The 23,825-nt window shown below is 34.1% G+C and overlaps 1 protein-coding gene across 1 annotated transcript in view; it reads right to left on the bottom strand.

Moving 5' to 3' along the window:
* LOC134530589 (ATP-dependent RNA helicase vasa-like) overlaps positions 1-23,602 on the bottom strand; it is a 59,271-nt gene extending 35,669 nt beyond the window's left edge. The window contains exons 1-5 of the mRNA XM_063365563.1: positions 23,273-23,602; positions 14,484-14,538; positions 10,242-10,983; positions 2,476-2,597; positions 2,007-2,192 (exon numbers count right to left, since the gene is read on the bottom strand). Of these exons, the coding sequence (XP_063221633.1) occupies positions 2,007-2,192; positions 2,476-2,597; positions 10,242-10,983; positions 14,484-14,531 (1,098 nt within the window). The 5' untranslated portion in view covers positions 14,532-14,538; positions 23,273-23,602. The remainder of the gene's footprint in view (positions 1-2,006; positions 2,193-2,475; positions 2,598-10,241; positions 10,984-14,483; positions 14,539-23,272) is intronic.
* Between the last annotated feature and the right edge of the window lie 223 nt (positions 23,603-23,825).

The raw sequence follows: 23,825 nt of genomic DNA, 5'->3' as shown, positions 1-23,825 counted from the left end.
GGAAATCAACTTTATTAGTTTCTGAATACTCATTGGTATTTTTAGTGAAAGATTCAATAGTAATGTATAAAGCAGGATGATATATATCTTCTTTGATAAGAACATTGTAGGCTTTTTCATTGAACAGATGTAGATAGATGGTTAAGCACAAATCTAGAAAATTTATATAGAGCTGGATAATATTACAGTTTTAGTCAGAGGATACATATTAAATTAAGTAAATGGTGCACCTTAGTGTTGTCATGTGTAGGTGCTGTATAAAAGGGGGAAAGATTAATCCAGGCAACGCCAGGTACATTAAAATCACCAAGAATCATGTCATCCTTAAATGATGAATGTTTATCTTCTAAAAACTCTATAGTAGTAGTATCCCGTGGGTAGATATTTATTATCAATAGTTAAAGTTTTGAAAGTAGACATTTATATTTTCAGACATACTGCTACAATACCTGGAAAATCAAGTGTCATTAGGTTGAACTGAGATAAATTTAGACTTAACGGCTGTTAAAACACTGCCACCTCTTTTCTTCGGTTAGTTGAGGATTTCTATAAATTCTAAAAACATGGTATTGGTCGGTGAAATAGTGTGATGTTACGCTGTTTCCATTGAGCCAAGTCTCAGAGAGGTAAAATAATATAATGAGAACTGACAATATCAAAGAACTCATTTGACTTGGTCCTTAATCCTCTGAAATTCTGGTAGTAAATTACCAACTCCTTAGGTTTTGGCAGCACAGTTTAAGAGTATAAGGTGCACCTCCAGGCACCTGAGAAGATGTGGAAGCACACACACTACCAGTTGAGAGTTTAGGAATGAGCCTCATCCAGTTCTTCATTGTTAGTTTCATTACCGATAATTGTTCCGGATGAAGTTTGCCGTAGAAGGGGCTCATCATGCAGCTGCTTGGCCAGAAAACGATATTTATCCTGTTAAGTCATTTTCAAGTAAAGAAACATGAAAAGAAGCATATTAATTATATTTGGTTCCAAGTTTATCACCTTAATTTGTGATGAATTTAGTTTGTTAGATATATAGTCAAAAATTTATTTTTTCTGGACTGATGTATTGAATCTCGTAATGAACAGAGCCTTGGTTTTCATGAGGGGTGGTATAGATATAGTTTTCAGTGTATGTGTGTTCCTGATGCCCACTTTCAAAGGCTTTTTGTTCTTCTCTGGCTCACGTTACGCTTCTGAAGTTATATTATTTCTGGGTTTTTGCACATGTTGTATTACTGTCAGCACGCTGGTTGTTGCTGAATGAGCACTTGACAATGCTCGAGTCACACTGAGTAGAATGTAGGTCATCAGTTGGTGTGTAGTCGCCCGAACCGGCAAGACACTCGGTGGCATCAGAAACCTCATTACTTACAGGATTCAAAAGCAACTGTACGAGGCTACCTGATTTAGCTGGACATTCAGACTTGGTCTAATGTGAATCAGTTCCCGCTCTATTTCATAGGTCTCGTTTCTGGAGTCCAGGAGATGCGTTTTCAGAACCCGGTTTTTGCTTTTCAGGTCCTCCACCGTGTCACAAAGACTTCATAAGCCTGAGTGACTCAACGTACGCAGTATCCAGCCTGGTAGTTTCAGGCTTCAAATCTAATCGGCAAATGTTGATCCAGGCATCCTATAATTGTCACAGACCATTTATTGGTTGGAGATCTAATCATGTTCATGTAGTCGACTCGATCCAACTCAGTAGAACTGACATAACTAAAAGAAAAACTAAACTCAGGAACTCTTGTTTGATGAGAGAAGACTCAATTCTGATAAAAACATTAGTACACTAAACAGCAGAGCAAGATGACTCACAAACACAAATGGCCACTACTGGACGCACGGCCACTACATTAACTTATTTTATGTTAGTTTTAGCACATTAACAGCTGGAAAGCAAATTTTTATTTATTTACCAGCAAAATCGCTGTACCCATAACGAACACCAGTTTGCATATGTTAGACTACGTAGAGATAAATTTCTGCGATAAAAAAAATGTACTCACAGTCTTGCCAGAGCCAGTCTGGGCACAAGCCATCAAGTCCCTTCCTGACATGACGATAGGTAGCGAGTGCTTTTGGATCGGCGTGGGCTTCAAATAGCCGCTCTTCAGCACATTGTCCATCACAAACTGCCTCAGGTTTGCAGCTTCGAACGTATTGATGGGGGGTGGAATGTTGTCTCCCGTCACCTAATTCGCACAGAACATTACATTACTTATAGTAATGCAATTCATTACCTTCATTTACTTTTAAACCACCCACAAATCAACAAATTAAATAAATACAAAACAAATAACATAACTTAATTGAAAATGTTGTTTTCTTACAGTGAAAAGCTACAAATAGATTTTGCACCAGTAAATATTTCATGATCATATAAAAGAGACACTGAGAAAAGATCTTATATTTCTTAAATAACAAGTAACAAGCAAAGTACCTACTCTCACACTACAATCACAAGTATACACGTACCTTGACCGGGATACTGTCATAGTTATCAAAGTTAATGCCGCTACTAATTCCAGAACCATAAATCTCGCTTTCGTCTTCCGTTGGTGCTGGAGGAATGTACCGTTCCTTTGGCTTCTCATCACCTGCAAAAATTGACAACTAATATAATTAGGGTATCCAGCAAAACATACAAATAGATTTCCTTAACTTTCCCCTGAATTCACCTATTTTATAATTTTTCACTGACTGAAAATACATTTGCATAGAAAACCACCCATAAAAAGTTTTGATCTACTTCCTAAAACTGACAATAAAGAAATATTTAATGATTCTTCATACTGTGACAAAACTGTCTAATCAGTAACTAAAGACTGGGAAACTACAGACATGATGTATCTTATATTACTCTCAAGCAACATAACATTTGGAATTCAGAATCACTTGCCAAAAAATACTTGGCAAACCAGAGCTAAACCCTAATTTAAAATTAAGTTTTATCCAACCATTGTTATTTATCACATACATTTTCACTTTTTATTTTTATTTTAAGAAATTCATAATTCCCTGAAAATTCTAAGTTTTCCCTGTTGTTACACAACATTTATGATATAAAAGTAATATCAATGAAATACCACTTCAGTTTTGCCAAATTCTCAGTCTAATCTAATTTTGTAAAATTGCCACATAAACTTGCCTAAATACTCAGCAGATCAAATTTTGGATTTGTGAAAGTTGTCAATGATCACAGGGTTCACTCTGAAGTATATTCAAACAAATAAAAAATCTTTCGACTGTTTTCATAATAGACACTTAAATGATCGTAATAGGAACGTGCCACAGCAAAAGATTTCAAGTAGCATTTTAAAAATTCTACAGAACATACAAGAAGTGGTAGGCCATTTACAATTTTTCACTACAATAAACTTTAATTTCAAGAAATGACATGTTCAATTAATACTTCAAGAGTGAGATTGAATGCTTGATTAAGTATGTGTCACATGCACACAAACTCTTCAGATTCTTAATTTTTCTTTTAAATTCCTATAAAAACAGTATTGATGTCCATTAGTCCAGCATGACCATGGTCCAGAACGTGCTGTATTAGAGAACGTTTACTGTAACACTGTTCAATTCGCAGCATTTTCAAGTAAAGAAGCCAAATTAGGGCATGTTTTTAAGTACGGTAGTTGTCATGGATTTGAAGGAGCACTCTTATAATCTGTATAATTTTTTTTCTTTCTGTGTGTACACAATGGCAATGGACTTGTATTAACAGGTACAATGTAAAAAATTAATAATACGAATTAAAAATAGCTTTTATGTTCCTGCTTATAAAGTTTTCCTGCCTATATTATTTAAGTCCTAACATTTTCCCCACCAGGAAAACTTATTTCATGAATATAACAATTCATGAATGGTGCATTTCCCGCATATAACTTTTGCTTTCTAAATTTAAATAAATGCAAAAAATAATTTCTTTAAACCCTAACTATTTCAACACTCATTCCATTGGTGAAGTTTAACATGCTAAACCATTTACTTTACAATTTTTAATTATAATCACTGTTGCATTCTAGATGCAGATTGTTCAATTAGGATTGTATGCAAAAACAAAATGAAAGTGTGTCAGAACACTAGTGCTACCACTTCAAGTGCCAGCTAACGCTGTGCATTCAATATACTGAAGCAGGGTTGCCATCCAGCTGGACCTCCAAAAATAGGGTGTTTTAGGGACTGACAGAATAAGAAAAGAGACCTTTTAGGGTCTTTTTAGGGACTGAAATTTTGCGGAAACCTTAACATTTCTAGAATTTTTCATACAATTTTATGGTCGAGTACAACAAATAACACAGTATTAACTCAGCATACCAAGTAATCCAGTATATAAAACTTGAGTCCCTGTTCTGCTACAACCAAAACCACAATAGATAATGTGTTCAATACCATCGTTAAAAGAATGGTCACCCTTCTCCCCAATGAGCAAAAATACAATGTGTGTATGTCATTCCATAATATTATACTTTATAGTTGAATTTACCTTGAAGTTTTGCGGTAAGAAATGTCAATTTTCTTATTTTTCTTTTAAAGTCTTGCAATCTTCAGTGTTAGAAAATATTTAAGAAACATTTTGTCAAATATTACTAACAAGTAATGCAAATAAATGCTGTTTTTGATTATAAATTAATTTAGGGGAAAAAACATTATATATTTTGCTCATACCATTCCCTTTCCACCATAACTTTTATTCTGGACTCATAACCCCTTCAATCATTCATTGCCTGTGCAAGACTTGCTTCTTCTTTTAAAGCAGCAATATCATTTGACTTAAGTGCCTCTTTAAGTCTTTTATTAGCTTCTGAAAATAACCTTTCAGCAGTTTTCCTTTTTTTCTCTTTTTTATTTCTCAAATCTTTCACTTCTCTTCAGCTTGGAAAATAGACATCTTTTTTTTCTCCAACATTATAGTATGCTGCTTTTCTTCAACCTTTTTCCTCTGTTCTTCCAGTTTTTTTGCTTCCTATCCTTTTTTTGCTTTATGCTCCTCTAAATAAGCACATTTCTGATGAGCACACCTTGCAAGATTCAGGAGCTCTATTGTTACAGGTACCAAATGTGGCTTGTTGTCATATATTTTTAAGGCTGAATTTACAATTAACACAGCATTGAGAGTGCGTTCTGACAACAAAGACCTGTCTTCTGTTAAAATTCTCACTGAAGTTGAAAACCCTCTCTCTACATCTGAATTTCCATGTGATACTGCCAATGCAGCTCGACTACAGTTGAAACTGTTGGATACTTTGGAGACCCTAAAGCATTTTTTAATGTCATGAAATGATACCAGTATTTGTCAATTCTTACTTCACACTTGTAAATTATGTCTTGATCTGGTTCTGACTGCAATAACTTCCACTCATCAAAAAGCAGGTTTGTATTTATGTTCAATGGAAGAGATTTGCTGATGGTAACAATATCAAGTGAACTCTGGTCTAACACTCTCTTGTTAGGCTGAAGACACTGAAAACATTTCAGTATTTGGTTTAAGTAATGACGACTTTGTCATTATATGATCTGCAACTAGATTATAAGCTATATAGAAGGTACCTGAAATAAAATGCTACAAACAACTTATGTTATACCAAGTTGGAGCATATGTGCCCCTCAGTTAATCTTCACTGGGGCTTAAGAATGTTATCTCCCCCATAAAATTTTAATTTGTTCACACAATATTTTTTAATAAAAACATTGAAAGAATAATAAAACAATATCAATACTGTAAAACTTACATGTAGTAAGATGCAGGAAAATGTAGCTCGACAGATGCAAAACTTTATGGATGTGTGGAAGCGTGTTGATGGCCACTGTTCATGACACATTCATAAAAAATTAAATAAATATGCTAATTTTCCAATGAATCCATTTCAAAATTTAAAAAAAAGGGACTTTAGGGACCTATCAAAATATAGGGACTTTTAAGGGACCTATGGAAAAATAGGGACTTTTAGGGACCAGTGGCAACCCTGCTGAAGGTACATAACATTTGCAGTTACATACATATCTACTGGCATCCTTGCTCTGGAAAAAAATAAATAAATAAAATATATAATTACATTCCTTGCCATTCTGTTTTGTTTTCAGATAAATGTACATAGTCCTAAAATATTTAAGTTTGCCAACTATTCCATAATGGCAAAAAAAATGTGTTTTCTATTACTGATGGAGCAGGAAGTTAAATTTATTTCATTTGTAGGAAGGAATCTCAAAAAACATATGTTCAAGTGGCGAAGGAATTGGACATAGGCATTTGCACTTTAAACGTCATTCATTGTCATGACAATCTTACATAAATTTAAAATATGACAGTTAAACAAAATAGACACTGGAAGTACTGTTGGCTTTGTTAAGCAAAATCCAGCATCCGGTGTACCCATCAGTGGTTTTAAAATTAAATTTGTGAGCGAGGATGACATGAGAGGCACGATCCACACACAGTCAGCGGGGCATTACACAGCTTGACTCCATTAGTAAAAACTTACACAGGCTTAAGTGATATTTCCTGCTTGTTTCCTTCTTTTTTTCCTCCACTTTTTGCCCACTTGAGAAAATTTTTAATAAGGCTTCTACTGTATTTCCTTAATAGCTATTCACTGACTAAAACAACATATTTACATAAGCCAAATTAAAATGGCACCTATATTTTTGTTCAACCAATATTTTATATATTGTATTTTTGACGTGACGTCTAATAAATCAAACGCCGGCTGCACGCACAAAAAAGTGTCCCGTTACGCACATTGTCCCGTTATGCTCATTGTACGCTTGCGCCGCATCTATCTCTCTTCCACTCGATTGGAACAACCATCAATTTGACTGTTTCAAGGCACATTAAACTTGAAACACTCCCATTTGTTTCCTACTTTTCCTATCATCGTCCTATCCTTAACAGAATAACACAGATTGGAAGATGTTAAATAGCAAACATGTATAAAAGTTATAGTTAAAATAATCTCTTCGTTAAAGTAATAAACATATTTGAATTATTGAGTGCAAATAAAAGTAAATTTATCAATTAAATTGTAGATTTCATTTCACTCCTCCTTTGTATTCATACAAAATAGTGATAATTCAATAAAAATGATTCAATTTTATTCATAGAAGTATGCAATCATTTCATCAATGTTTTGTTATGACGTTCTCATGTTAAACTATCGTCCGTAAACAGACTTTACACACAACCAATTTTTTATAAGTAATTTGTACATGTGCCTGGTATTGTGGCAGTGAGTTTAATTTTAGGCTATCACACAGTAACATGTAATAAGTATTAAATATTTTTTGCTTACTATACTTACACAATGATTCTACCACGTTCCAACAACAAAAATCAGTGACTTTTTTGGTGACTTTTAGGGAGCTTTAAAAAATTCTTTACAAACTGAAATTTTAAGTATTATGCATTCAATTTTTTTAATAGGAAAACAAATTCAATGTTTTGAAGATAAACTTCTCTACTGCAGCATTTCAATGGAAACAAATTAAAAAGCACTGGATAAATAGGATAAATTGTTCATGTGTACCTTGCATCACTGAGATGATTAAATTAAAAATGAACTTGTAAAGGCTTTCTTTTTATCCTATTAAAAGATTTTGCATCTTTCAACACCTTAAGATGTTCAGAAAACTTTGTGAACTCCAAGAATCTCTCCATCAGCAGGTGCTGACTGTGTGTGAGATAAGTTCCTGAATGGTAACCTTAGCTATAAGAGCTCTAACCGAGTATAACTATTACTGAAGGACACAAGCAAGTTGAGCCCAACACAATTCTCTTTCTCAGAGGACTCTTTTCATCAAGTTTGGCAAATAAAGATAATATAAATTTCTTACAGTAAGCCTAAGTTTCAGGGAATCAAGCTTCTTCACCTTTTTGAGACAAAGTGGCATCAACAGTATTTCATAAGATATTCATTCTCATTCTTGATATCCAGACTATGTTTTTCATCAAAAGAAATAACTCTTGGTGAATGATAGGAAGAAGAGAATCATTTCTATGAAGTTTGTCAGAAATTCTTACTCTCCTCAGCAATCATAGCAGAAAAATGCAGTTTGGCTTCCAGAACAATATTCCAAACCTGGCTTTTTCAGTGCCAATGCAGTTTGGCTTCCAGAACAATCTTTTAACCCTGGCTTTTTCAGTGCCAAGTTTCTGGGTGTTGGGAGGGTTTTTCTCAAGCTCTTTTCCTGCAAGGTATTTTCTTCAGAAATGGAATCATTTCTAGACATCTTTTGATTACAGATGAGTTTTCAGTTCACCGCACAGCACAATTTTTTTTTTTGAAAAAACCTCTGGTACCAGTAATCTGAGAATAAACAGCACACTGATATATTTTCTTACACAGTTGATACAATGCTCCAAGAAACTCATTAAGTTGGCAAACAATCTGTGTATGCAGTTTTGTGGGCACCATTACGTGCAATGAACAAGTACCAATATCTGAACGTTCCTTTTCATTATAAAGCATACTCTTCATGTAACTTTTGAGATCAGAAATTAACTTCAGATTTGCATTTGGTTCATCAGTAGATAGTTGAATTAAATGTTCTAGGAAAGTTTTGCTTTACTAACACACAATAGATCTTTTTCAAGCAAATCTACAGCCTTACAATGCTCAAGAAAAGCCAATGTTAAGTATAGAGTACATGATATGTTTTCTGAATCCCAATATTTAACAACAAAATCCATTTGCTGTTTTTGGTAAATATCATTCAGACTTTCGTCAGTGCAAAAAAAAAAAGCTTTTCTGTACACTATCAGAAAATAATAATGATGCAAAATGAGGCCCAATGCCCAACACAAAATGCTACATTGTCCTTTTGTAATTTTATTTTTGAAGCTATAGTACTATCTGGAAACACAAGTTCCAATGCAGCTGCTCCTGAGCGGGTTGAAGCATGCGTACAGATGCAATGAGCAGCTCACACTATCTCTGATTTAGTTGCACTATCACTAACAAGAAAAGTGGAGAGTTTTTGTTCTTGATGTGTCTCCCTCTCCTGGGATAGTACTATAAGATGTGTGCTGTGAACTGGGACTAGGTGCAGGCCGAGATGAATCATAACTGATTGCTGGGTACAGGCTTTGATGAAATAGTGATGTGCCTAATGAGGGTTGCAGGTACCCTTGTACAAAAACAGAGCTTTTGCTTCCTGTCTTATTTGTGAACATTGAGAAAGTTTTTTTTTCCCCATGGCATTTAATTGTGTTCATTCCAGAGTGAGAAACATCCACATATCTTTTGCATAGCATACAAAGTCTAAAACGTACCCTAACCAGCTCTTAGCCACAATTTCCATTCTTCTTCTTCTAACTAAATATCTTGGAAATGACTCTTCCCTGCCATTTTTATCGCTGATAAAAACACTGCAAAATACCAGCTGTAGGTGTCCTGAATACATCTACCAAACATTTTTAACAATTAAATTTTCACATGCAAACACACTGAAAATACAGAACATAATAAAAACATTGAAAACACATTGGTTTTGTAAACACACGTTCTTAAAACACTGTTACACCTGACTGGTACACTGTCACTTTTTATCGGTAACTTGTTACGCAGAAAACTGTCAATTCCGCAATAATTTACTAATTTTTTTGCTTCTACTGCATACAAAAATGTTACTGTTAACTGCACAGCCGACCTCACATGTCACAGACATGCTGCCATGTTGTTCACCTAACACTTCACTACCCATCATCATGCCACCCATAACAGCCACTTGCACGATAAAACATATTTGATATTTACATTCTTTGATTAAGTATTTGTTTACATCCAAATATGTTAGTTTTTCATGAGAAGTTAAAAAAAAAAAAGAATTAAAATTTTAATATAAAATGAAGCTTTAACGTATGATAAAAAAAATGCCTAGGCCTATTTGTTACTGACAAGCACCCACAGTTATAGATTGAAAATTATTTCTCACACTGTAATGAAAAAAAAGTGACCAATATGGGCACTTTTATGACTTATCTGTGACAAGATAAAAATTGCGACTTTTTTGTGACTTCCGTGACCTGTATACACCCTGATACACAACCAGTGTCAATAACGTTTTTTTTCCTACTTTTGTTAGTTAACTCATTTTTGCATAAAACAATCCATTTTAATGTGTAATATCTCTGCTACATGTGAGAGGTAAACATCTTGTCCATTATTACAAATAGTGCATTAATTAACATTTTGCCAAGTTATTAAGACCAAATACACAATACTAACTGTGAAACTTACCTTCTTCATTACCGCCACCATCTTCACGTCGACGGAAACCCCCTCCACCACCATCTTCATCGTTGTTCCTTTTCCGAAATCCACCGCCACTACCACCGCCCTCTTCGTCGTTGTTTCTTCTTCGGAATCCGCCACCACCACCACCACCCTCTTCGTCGTTGTTTCTTCTTCGGAATCCGCCACCGCCACCACCCTCTTCGTCGTTGTTTCTTCTTCGGAATCCGCCACCACCACCGCCCTCTTCGTCGTTCCTTTTCCGGAATCCACCACCACCACCGCCCTCTTCGTCGTTCCTTTTCCGGAATCCACCACCACCACCGCCTTCTTCGTCATTGTTCCTTCTTCGGAATCCTCCGCCACCACCGCCCTCTTCGTCATTGTTCCTTCTTCGGAATCCTCCGCCGCCACCGCCCTCTTCATCGTTCCTTCTCCGGAATCCGCCACCACCACCTTCTTTGTCATTGTTCCTTCGGAATCCTCCACCACCGCCATCTTCATCAAAACGTCTCTGACCGCCTCTTCCACCCCGCCCCCCGCCGCGACTGCCCCTTCCTCCATGTCCACGGCCTCCATCTTCGTCACGAGAACTATTGTTGTAAAATCCACCAGATGATGGTGTTGGGTCATCGTTCCAGCCATCATCACCACCCGAGTTTACTGAAAGGCCTCCAACACCCTGGGTCAGGAACGACATACCACGGCCTCGACCCATCAATGCATGACCTTTATCTGCTGGGTTATGCTGCAGAAAAAAAAAGAGAAATTATTAAGTTAAAGTGAAGTTTTTCTCAAATCTTAATTATAAAGAACAATCATGAGTTCAGTTTTAGATTTCAATGGATCATGAAAAAAGCTTAATACAAAAAGAAATGTAAAAAGACCAAGATATATAGTCTACCATACCTAAATATAAATATAGAAAACATTTTAAAAACTAAACATTTTAATTATCTCCTTTTGCAAGATTATAATTCTATTTATAGTTTCATTCCTCCAGTAAAAACAGTGGCTCTTGGCTTACAGACCAACTTAGCTGTGCAGGATCTACTTTTGTAAAGAGTAGAAATTTCAGTTATAACAAACAGCTATTTATAAAATATTTTCTAAGTGAAACACACAAAACTATCAAGTTTACTAATCTCACACATTAGAAAGTACTTAATACTTCTTTGGTGCAACATTCCATCATATTAAAGAAAACCAACAAAACTGTACATATCAAACCATGTACATATGTTCTAACACAATTTTTTCAGCTAATTCCAAAATTATACATAAACCTAAAGAAACCCAAATTACAGAAACTGTGAATGCTGGTTTCAGCATTACCATTAGAAAAAAAAGTACATAGCTATTAGAACAATATTAAAAATTAGGGATGTTTGAAGCTTCGAAAAACTAAAATTCAGATCGAAGCTTGCGGACTTTGAGACCAAGTTTACATGAATTTTCTTTCAAGGAATCATAAGAGTTAAATTCTTGTAGTTAATTTAACACTGACGTGAAAAGTGTCAAACATAAAATTAAGATTTATAAATTTAAAAACAGGCTCATTTGTACTGCGTTTTGAAAATAGTATATAACGATCAGCAGAAAGATTTATTTAACTATACACACATAAGAAAGGCTAGCATTACCTACAATAGACTATGTCTGTGACTTATTTATCAGTACACTTGAAAGATAAGGACATCTGAAGTACTTCTAATAACAGTAGTTGATTATTGTGGTAGCATCAAAAGGTTATTGTGGAGTCACCGTTTTTTTTTTTATAAATGTAACCAAATTTATGAATCAACTTTAAATTACATGAATGTTAATTTTAGTTTCAACATAAAATAAATAACTATAATGCAGTATAGCTGATGTTAAATATAAAAGTGTAGTTTGAAAATTAAAGTATTAAAATAAGGTTAAGGTAGTGATGAGTACCTATTTTGTTTACTTCTTTTTTGAAAAGTTATGGGTCACCACAAAAACTAACAAGAGTTTCCAAAACGTGGTTTTGGCATTTAAACACATGAATTTCCGGGTGCATGTCGAAATTCACACGTAAACAATGCCAAACTAATTACAGTGTGCTAATGAACAGTTGCGATATATTTGACTGTTAGAATTAGTTGCAGAATGACTGTATTTCCCCACCTTCAGTACACAAGAGACTAGTTTAAGTTTTGCTTCTGATAGATAGTATACAAATCCATAACCCCGGAACATTATTCCGATTGTGTGAATAGGGCCTATTTCACAGTGAATAGGGCCTATTTCTCACTAACCAGAAAGTCGGATAAATGACACCTAGATAGTGCCTACATGAACTGAGTGGATTGTCATGCCTATTTCACACTAACCCAACAACTGGGTAAACGACATTTAGCCAGCGCGAAATAAGGTACTAGCATGAATGGTCTTACATAGACATTGGAGGAAAAGAATAAATAGGATGCAACGGCCGATCTCTTAAATCACATCCTTCAATTCTTTGAAAACGTTCATCGAAACATTTCTTGTTAAAATTCTGTCATAACCCTTTTTAGTTTATCCCATAAAATGGGTGAATCCATGAACGTAATCAGTATTTCAGTACCAACTTCCACCATGCTAAAATTTTTTTTTTATATTTTAATAGAAGTAAACCAAATTATAAAACAAGGCGAGACTACAGAAGACAGACAACTAGATGTGTTCTCCAATACCTCTCGCACCCCACTACCTTCCCCGGCTTGTTTAGCCGACACTCACATGGTAGCTGTCGGCTTCCCACTGCAATAGCATGACAAGTCTAGTGTCATATACACAACCACGACATGTCGGGCAAGTATGAAATGGCTCGTACACTCCTCCCCACAATTGTGTGCCCGGCGTCATTCACCCGGCAGTCGGGTTGGTGTGGAATAGGCCTAACTGGTTTCAATGGATGTTATCGTGAGGAACTTTTTAAGCTACTTAAAATAAATAATTCATTCACAAACAATTAAATTAAAAATAATTCAATAAAAATATGCAATTATTGCTACCCCATAGTTAAATTTATTTTATTCATTGCTTTTTACACTAAACAGATGTATTTTGTTTATTTTGATACAGTCACACATACGGGATAAATAACTTTTAATGAGCAGCACCTTCCAGTTTGCAGTTTCGAACTGACATATTATAAATACTGAAAACATCTGAAAAAATAAAATACATTTTTCCTACACCAGTGTGTTAGTAATATAGATAATCTTTACACAAAAATTTGAATGCATATATAGCAGACAGTGGGGGAGGAAAAAACTTACAACTTTGACTTATAAATTTGGAATTTTAAAACCGAATTTAGTTCTGATCCTAAAAAAATTAACTTTAAACACTCCTATTTAAAGTATGTACAGGCATATGATTTTAATTTTTGTTACATGAAATACTTTACATTCATTTGAGAATGAACCACATGACTTATTGCATATCTTGTGTTTTAACACAACTGGACGGATCGGCATGCTAAATGGATTTCATCCTGTTACATGGTTGCGCACATTTTACTGATGCTAAATTTCCACCCTCAATCTGCCCAGTACAACGTCCAGAAATAACATTTATATGAAAATTATGCAAATTTAACTTTACAGCATTTTCCTCTAATAAATTGCTATGAGCTAGCTGTTCATAACATAACAGCCAGTTAATTTAAAATTTAAATTTCATTTAAGAAATGCCAAGGATGGCATAATGTACAATTTTTGAGTCTCTTGAGGTTGACAGATGTTAGTAGAAAAATGGAATAATGAAATTTATAATTGTGTAATTTTGGCAGCCATTACATAACAGTAAACTAAATAGCAAGAATCAATTAATACAGGGATAATAATTGATAAAATTTGAATGCAAAAATGTGCCTAGCTTCAAAATTTTCAAAATATTTCAAAAGTGCTATTCAGATTATGCTCTATATTTCAGTGAAGCCATACTTCTTTTATTTCAGAGACATGTTATTGACTTTTTTTTTAATAGTGTATAGCAACATTTCAGATTAATAGCAATAGCTCAAATAAAGTGAAACTATAATTGTTTTAATATTTTAACATTTGAATAGAAAGAAGTAATTTGAACTTATCTTGAATATAGTTCAAATTAACACATTGGTACAATAACTTGCACACTAGTTCATAGAGTTATACATTATTATATTTGCTAGACCATTTCAGTGAGCACAAAAAAAAAAACATTGCTGTCACAACAGAAAAATGTCAAACATACCTGAGCAACAGCTGTTGTCCCTCCAAAATCATCCCAATCATCACCCATGGTGTTACTGCAACAATTTTTTTTTACTATCAGAGCATATCATAAACATGTAAGCGTATAAAAATAACGAGTCAACATTTTATGCCAATATACGTTGACCAAAATCACTGTAAAAGAATTAATAATTTTGTTGTTTCCATTTTTTTTTTTACAAATATTTAACATACCGGTACCTGCTTACTAATATCAGGCATCTATACTGATAAAAAATTCAGGGTAAAAAGTCAGTATATATTTATGGAAAGTCTATTGTATACTACTATTTAAATTATTTGGAAAACAAACCAAATTAAATTTTTGTCTATTTTTCTATTTCATCTTGCACACACACTATTATTTCAAATTCCGTGTTCTGACTTATCAGTCAGAACTAAACAGTCTGAACTGTCTTGTGTGTGCAAAGACGGTGGACTTGTCAGTAGAAACTGATGAACTGATGATTTTCCATCAAATTGGACAATGGGCTCGTGAGCCCTCAGTCAGAACTGCAGTGTGTGGGAATAGTGTCTCTCCAGTCCAAACTGTCAGTCCATCCATCAGCTGAGTGTTGTGGCAGACATCTTTGGTTATACTTTGGTTGCTTTACTATTTTTCTTTTTCTATAAGTGCAACTGCAATTGCAACATCCCAAGTTTATTCCATATTCTATGATGAAATGATACATCCAAAAGCAACAGCAACCACAAGATTGAGCGTGTGGGAAGGCTTCAATTCAGTCCAAACTGCCAGTTCAGACTGACCAGTTCAAACTGGAAGCTGAAATGATCTTGTGGGGGCCTACTACAAAAAAAATATTTTGATGTAACATTTTGTATTACTAACATATTTCTCTAACTTAAACACTACACTGTATATTATTACAAATTTACACCCAAAAGGGCTAAATATAGTTTTACTAAAAACTTTTCTCATAAGCTAATCAAGCAGAAGTACCTTTTCCTTTTAACAATTTTCAGAAATCCCACACCTAATGGCTGTAAAAGGGGTGAATTATTATCTTTGACTACTAGAGCTTAAGGTACAAAACTATATACATATAACAAACAGTAATTTTTTTTTTTGTAAATTGATTGCAAAGGGGCGAAGGAAAATATATTGGTTAGACAATAGCAAATAACCCAGGAAAGCACTGAGCACAAATTACATAATGAATAATCTAGTTTTTTTTATTTTTTCATCCATTAAAATCTGAGTCAAGGGAGTGAAAAGGGGATAAGTTTGGATATATACTATACCTCCAAAGCTAAGCAGGAGGTAATAAACTGAGCACCAATAACATACATGATTTACATCCATTATTAAAAATTTTAACAGCAAAATGGGTGAAAAGGGGGCAAGTTTGGTTTTATTTTAACAACTTAAGATATACTTCGGAAGCTAACCAAGAGAGAGCAGGATGTCTACAAACACCTTGTAAACTAATTTCAGGTCAATTGCAGAACTTTTCAATAAAAGTTCATTACAACTTTACAAGGTCATTATATTTATAAAATATATAAATATAATATATATGTATATTATTTACTTATATATATATATAATTAGCAAAATAAACATAATAAAATAAGAAATACATGCCTTGTTCACAGAAGTATAGATTTTATTTCAGAAAGCTAAAACATTTCCACAAATAATTAGCACAAGATTTTAAGCGGATAGTGACCAAGTATTTATATTAATACTAGCTGACCCGGCAAACGTTGTTTTGCCATATAAATTATTTCTAGGGAATTTATAGCTGCAGTACCCGGCGTTGCCCGGGCTGAATACATGATGAAGGGTACCTTTTTCGAAATCAGATGTAGTTAGTAATTGTCTTCTTAATTTGAATGTCAAGTGTGCAAAATAATTTATATCACTTTCAGATCCCGACAGACGTTTCTCTGCCAGTTTATAGTTATTTACCTGGTCTGTATGTAATCTAGACTCTATAAAGTAATATAGAAAAAAGCTTAAAAATAAGAGATTACAAATATAGAAAAAATTCAATTATCTAGCTAATGCTCAACATGCATTGCAATGCCTCATTCAGCTATGTTTTGTAATATGTTTGAAGTAGTTACACATATACAAATCATCTATCCATCTCTCTAAACATATATTTATCTCTATCTACATCTTTATATATCTATGCATCTCTCTATCGCTATTTATCTCATTATATCTACATATTTACATATATACCTCACACTATCTCTATCTCTTCTATATATAAATCTCTATATAGCTATATACATCTATATATCTCTTTATCTAACCCATTTCATTCTCTATACCTCTCTCTATCTCACTCTATATATATCACTCTATCTCTGACTCTCTTTTATATTTAAATAAATTATGTCATTAGTGTGCACTTATACAACAAAAACAGACGAATTACCGCTATATAATATGAAATAAACACATTTTTGAAACGATTTGTGCTCCAACTATTGCAAAATAGTTATACCGTCTCAGAAACCTTCACGGGCATGCACATTACAACTCACCAAAATTGCATCGCAATTGGATGAATGGTATAGTAACGCATACGGCACAAACAAACGAAAATTAAAGACATGACAAACGCATCAAACGATGGTGTGTTTAAAATTCAAGGCAAGTAACTCTATCTATTGACGAAGTTAAGAACAAAACGGTTATGAGCGCCTTTATTTTGCTAGCCGCTGCGAGCTCCACTAAGCGGGCTGGTCTCACCAAGGAGAAAAATATGAATTTGCCAGACCTTACTATGTGTATGATCGTGTGGCAGACATAAAGAAATGACACTCCCTTACTATTTGTATGTCTATGACCTATGATTTTATCTGTTATAAAATGAAATTATCACTTTTTCACTCCCTTAGGGATGGAATTTCATATTAATATGTGGTCTATGTGTTAATCCAGGTAATGAGCTCGCTGTAGGCGGGGAAGGTTGTTCAAGTGTTAATTGATCAGCTATCGACCGGGGTTGAAAAATATAAAATTCTATTAAAAATTAGGGGTTGGGGGTAGAAGGGTGAAAATTTAGGGTTGTGTGTATTTTTTAATGCCACATTATAAAAAAAATAAAATAAAAAATTTTCTCCAAAAATTAAAAAAAAAAATTTAGGGGTGGACTACCTTTAACATTTAGGGGGATGAAAAATAGATGTTGGCCGATTCTCATAGATACCGGATAAGCACAAAAAATTTCGTCAAAATCGGTCAAGCCGTTTCGGAGGAGTATGGCAACGAAAACTGTGACACGAGAATTTTACATACTAGATGAGGCTAAAAAATTAAGTGAGGTGTCAAATAACCAAATTTATATTTGCAAAATGATGCTAGAAATTAAAGTTGTGACTTCCAGCACGGTTGCTGTTTTGCTTCAGGACGTTTTGTGATTTCTGTGACCTGCAGACACCCTGGTGAAGATTTTCAGCACGAGTAATATGTCATGTCCACTAGTTTGGCCTCGGCTGGTATGATAGCACAAGCCCCAAGTGCGCCACCCATCCTACATAATCTATGGGGAGGAAAGTTAGTTCGCCACCCGCCCCTAGATGGCAGACAAAGGGGAATGTAAATTAAGGAAACTTTGTCTACCTGCCCAGCCTAATTCAGGACAAATATGTAAATACCCAGTGTTGTATCAAGAAGCCTTTAAATTATACAAGTGAATGTAAATAGTATTGTAATTTGAATATGTATGCACAGGAAGGGTACAGATGTGCCCTCCCTGATGAATATGTACATACATTGTATATTTACTCTGGCTGAGCTAAGCCAGGGGGATATGCACAGGAAGGGTACAGATGTGCCCTCCCTGATGAATATGTACATACATTGTATATTTACTCTGGCTGAGCTAAGCCAGGGGGAAAGCTCTTCCCAGTAATTCTGGGTAAATAAAAGTGGCAAGAATACTTGAGCAGTATTATTTAGACAGCGACCTCTCTGGAGGACCGCTCCTCCTTCCTACCTCTCCCTGCTCTTGGGCAGCGACCCCTACTCGGGGACCGCTCCCGCTCTCTCCCCCCCCCCTGCTCTTGGGCAGCGACCCCATCTCGGGGACCGCTCCTGCTCTCTTCCCCCCCCCTCTGCCTGATCTCTCCCTGCTCTTGGGCAGCGACCCCTGCTTGGGGACCGCTCCCGCTCCTCCCCTCTGCCCGATCTTCCCCTGCTCTTGGGCAGCGACCCCTGTGCGGGGACCGCTCCCGCTCCTCCTCTCTGCCTGGGACAAGTCAAATAAACATACAAAATTAAAAATTCCTTTACACCACTTTCCAAAATTCAACTCTTCAAGGGGGATAATAAATGGTTTCATCACAAAATATAATATATAATAATGTGTTGTAATTTCCTAGAGCAATATTTTTTTGGTAAAAATTCCAATTTTCTTTTTTCAGTACTACTTGTGCTAGTAATTATTTAGTAGAGCGGTGCATCCTAAGAAAAGGCAAATAACTGTCAAATTTCTTTATAAGCAGCTCCTGCATTCAAAAACAAGACATTCCAAATGTTTTATATTTTACCATTGTAGTGAGTTTAATACAGAAGTGCAAGAACGTGAGATTTCAATTACCTACCAAAGTTTTGCAATTAAAGTATTGTATTCATGTACGTAAATTTGGCAAGCTGTTTTATGGTTGTGTACGTGATTTACAACTATAAGAAAAGGCTATTTTTTTTTAGTTACCTGCATTTGATTAATTAGTAAATTAGTATTACTGCCTATGTGTTTCTTGTAATTTAAACCCGCATAATGAGATGGAGGCGAGAATATCATTCTGCATTTGTTTTTTGCTTATCATCTGGTGTGTTGCAACGCATCAATTTGCTAGGAGAAGAAATTTATGGTTGTTCATAGTGGATTCGTCAGTTTTGTACCACTGTATTTTCTAAATAAGCATGGTTGGTGTTTCCACAGTTTATAATATGAGGCAGAACGTACATTGGTGTGATCTGCAATACCTAATTAGTTTTACATTAAGAGTGAAAATTTTCTTTAATGTTCACTTGAAATGGGAAACAAATATGGGGTAAAAACAAGTCTGTCGTGACCGTAATGTACCGACATTAAATGCACAGTCTTTTTGGAAAGTCTTTGCTACACTGTATTTGTAAGAATATCAAACAAACAATAGAGATGCTGCTAGTATCAAGAAAACAGTTGTTACTGCAAAGACTACCTCAATTAACCTGTCTTTATAGTAGAAATCACAAAAAAAAAGACGCTCTTTGATTACATAAAAACTATTTTCATTATTAATAAAATACCACACTTGACACCAGTAGCAATACCAAAACACACATTTAACATTGCACTATTGATATATCTAGTATAAACACTTTGCAAATCAATTAAATGTAACAAACTTGTCTTGAAACAACCACCACAAAGTTAGAACTAAAACAAAATTTATTTTAAAATAAGAACATTGGGTAAATATCTTACATCACTGCTTTTCCGCAAAGTAAAAATAAAATTACAAAAATACCATTTTGCAACACTAGACATTCCTGTATTTATCTTTAAAACAGCGTTAATAAATCCCTACTAGTTTCCGAGAAATCAGTTTATATCTTACATTTCAGTACCTATATTGCCGCCTCCATTAATTGTTTACCCGTGTCAGTGTTTTGGAGAACTTTATTCAAATATTGTGAATGGTCAATTAGGTAAGGTTAGCTACATTAAAAATACTTTCAAACATTGTGGACATTTTGGTTGGTTTAGTGTAGCTACATTTAAAAAAAATTTAAAATATACCAATTTAAGATGTGGCTATCCTCACCTAACCAACCGTTCCCATGATTTCACAATATTTTAAAAGTAGCTATACTAACCCAGCCAACCGTCCACAATATTTTAAAGTATTTTTTATGTCAACCTAAAGCAACACGATTTCAAAGTATTTTTAACGTCTCTATGCTAACCCAACCTACCATCCACAATATTTTAAGTAATTTTTTTTAATTTGCTAACATAACCCTCATGATTAATATGTCAGAAGAAAAAAATACCTTAGAAAATGAAATAAAATTCCATTTTCAAAAAATTCTAGAACTGGTTACAGGCAAAAACACACTATCCAACAGAGTGCATGCAACTAACAAAGGCTACAAACTGACAAATTTTCAGATTTTTAAGAAATGGGGTTTTTGAGTAATTGTCCATTAAAAAATGCACTTTGGTAAATACGTAGTGCACGGATTAGCGCCAAAAAAAAATCGTAAAAATATGAAATAACTTTCATTATATGCTCTTTTACGTCCTCTTTTCATAACCGCCCGCGGAGATAAGAAATTCCAAATACTTTAGGAGATATCGAATTTTTTAATTATCATAATAGGGCGAAATTCGTTAAAAAAAAGTTTTAATTCCGAAAATACTTTTATTCTGTGCTCTTTAACTTCCTCTTTTCATTAAACCCGGCGGAGATAAGAAATTCCAAATACTTTAGGAGATATTGAATTTTTTAATTTTCATCCTGTGCACTTGTGCGGCGTTCATTGTTGCTTGTTTACAAGTATGATTTTTTTTTTCGACGTACGTGATACCTAAAATGCACATAAAGTTCTGCCATCCCCGATTACTCCCGAACAATTCACCTTCGGCTAACCACAGGTTTATTTATTAATATTTATATTTCTAAACCTGTTTATTTTAATGTAGCTATACTTACCTAACTAACCGTCCATAGTGTTTTAAAGTGTTTTAATGTAGCTAACCTAACCGACCACTTTCAATATTTGAATTCATTTTTCCTGCGCAAAAATAAAACAAATCCCGAAGTTGGCTGAAGGTGAATTGTTTGGGTGTAATCGGGAATGGCAGAACTTTATGTGTATCTTAGGTCTCCCACGTAAACGACTACATCATGTAAAAAGAAAATTACGTGAGTTCTGTCGGTGGTCGTCTGTTCATCCTTTGTCCCGGTTTGTTAGGTCAGGTCAGCTACATTATAAATACTTTATAACTAAACAACCATTAAAATTAATTTTATTATTTTTAATTTCCGTTCAGTTTCAAAGTATTTATAATGTAGCTGACCTGACCTAATCTACCTTTGTCCCGTTTTGTTAGGTCAGGTCAGTTACACTATAAATACTTAAAACTATACAAGTAAAATTAATTGATATTTTTAATTTACGTTTATTTTGAAGTATTTATAATGTAACTAACCTTACCTAATGGAAAATTTCTGTTATTTAGGCATTCACGCGCACACGGAAAAATATAAAATGGCGACGGTCGAATGATTATGTACGTCTTGTATTGCAAAATAAGAACGGAGATATCTCCAAAAGTAATTGGAATTTCTTATCTCCGCAGGCGGTTATGAAAAGAGGACGTAAAAGAGCATATAATGAAAGTTATTTCAGATTTGTACGATTTTTTTTGGCGCTAATCCGTACACTACATATTTACCTGCACTTTTGTCAAATTTTGCAAAATTTAAGTTAAATGTTTATAATTCTGTGCATCATAGAATTAAAAACAATTTTTTCTGTAAAACTACTGGAATAGGTCTACATATTGCCAAATTACTTTTTATGAAAACTAATTATTCCATGTATTTTTTTTTAATCCAAAAAAATTCAAAATTTCCAAATTTTTTTAGATTTCCCTTTTTAAAGATATTGTTATGGAGCTGATTGGAACTATATCACTATGTAGTTCAATATAATAGCTACAAAAAAAATCAATTGAATCTGTTTTAAGTAGTTTTGAAATGGCGCTCATTTGAAAAGCATGCTTTTTTCCACCTTATTTTTAGTTTGAATAAACTTCAAAAGGCTATAACATGGGTAAAAATTTTTTTGGCCAAATCCTTTTAGTACACTTATTGTCTCCACTGTTTGTAACTGCTGTAATTTTTTGAAGCAAATCCGAGATGGTGACCTGACAAGCTCCTGCCTGAAATGAAATGGCTCAATTATGTCTAGTGTTGGAAAATGGTATTTTCATAATTTTATTTTAACTTTGTGGAAAAGCCACGACGTAAAATATTACCCAAAAACTGATTTGAGAAATCTTTTTTTTGGGAATCAGTTGCTAAACTAGAAATTTAACCTCCTTCCACATGTGAGTGCACTATCAGATCCAATACCTTTCCCACCGCTGATAATTACCCTCATCTGTAAAAATGCTGTAAAGTATTATAACTGCCACTAACCCAACCTAACCAATAGTTCAAACCGTTGACTGCCAGTAATAAAAATTGAAATATCACCAAAGTTTTACAGACTCAAAACATTTGAGGGGAAAAAATATTATTTTCAGATGTTTAATTCTATTTTATTCCAGAAGAGCCATTACTCTTGAAAAATTACCCTAAATTACTACTTCTGTAAATTTCAGTTCAGCTTCACTATACTACTACACCTGAAAAATTACAAATAAATATAAAATCGTATCTCAAGACCACTTGAAACATGCAAGCTTGCAATAACGTAAATCACACTGCACATAATTCCTATTACTTCCGTAAAAAATGCAGTGTCAAATAGGAATATGGAGTATGTACTACAAAGGAGTTTGACTGGATCGAGACATTTAAATTAAACACTGAACTACACGCCTTGATATTTTTGCTGAAAAAAACCCAACATTTAGTAAACGTATGATTCATTTAATTAAACAGTTATTTTTTAACCAATTAACTAATTCTTTACAAATGTTTCAAATTTTACAGCACTTTCAAGGTACTATAAACCCGGCTAACATTAACCAAACCTATGGCCTAATTTACCTGGACAATACTTACAGTTAAACAAATTGTTAAGTTCGGATAAATTATTATCTACTCCACCATCCACCTACAACGAATAACTACAAGTCAGTGAGCTGTGAGCTATGAACTGAAGAATTCAATTCTCATACCACACGACAAAGAATACCCCTCAGTGGCATGACCGGAAGAACACAAATGGCGATGTCCCGCCAATATGTAACTAAAAGTAAAGAAAACTAAAATGTTAAATATGTTAAACATTATTTTGGAAATTTCATATTATAGGACAAATTGTAGCTAATATGCAATAAAATTAACAAAACAATAAATAGCAATGAATAAACAAAAATGCATTCTATTTTCAAAGAGAAAAGCAAATTTAAACAAAGAGTAAGAAGTTAAAAGAATTTTAAAAAAATAGTGCGTGGAGTCCCTCCGTGTGGAAGAAGTGAAACTTCGTAATGTGGAAATGAAAATAGGAAGGGGTAGAAATTGAATTTTAGTGAAATCACATTGTATCAAATCAAACTACAAAAACAAGTAAATGAAATAATGAATATTATAAATTAAAATAGAACAATAAAAT

This window comes from Bacillus rossius, chromosome 3 (assembly GCF_032445375.1).
Source record: "Bacillus rossius redtenbacheri isolate Brsri chromosome 3, Brsri_v3, whole genome shotgun sequence".
NCBI lineage: Eukaryota > Metazoa > Arthropoda > Insecta > Phasmatodea > Bacillidae > Bacillus > Bacillus rossius.
The sequence above is the reverse complement of the archived record's forward strand: the minus strand, read 5'-3'. Positions and strand labels throughout refer to the sequence as shown.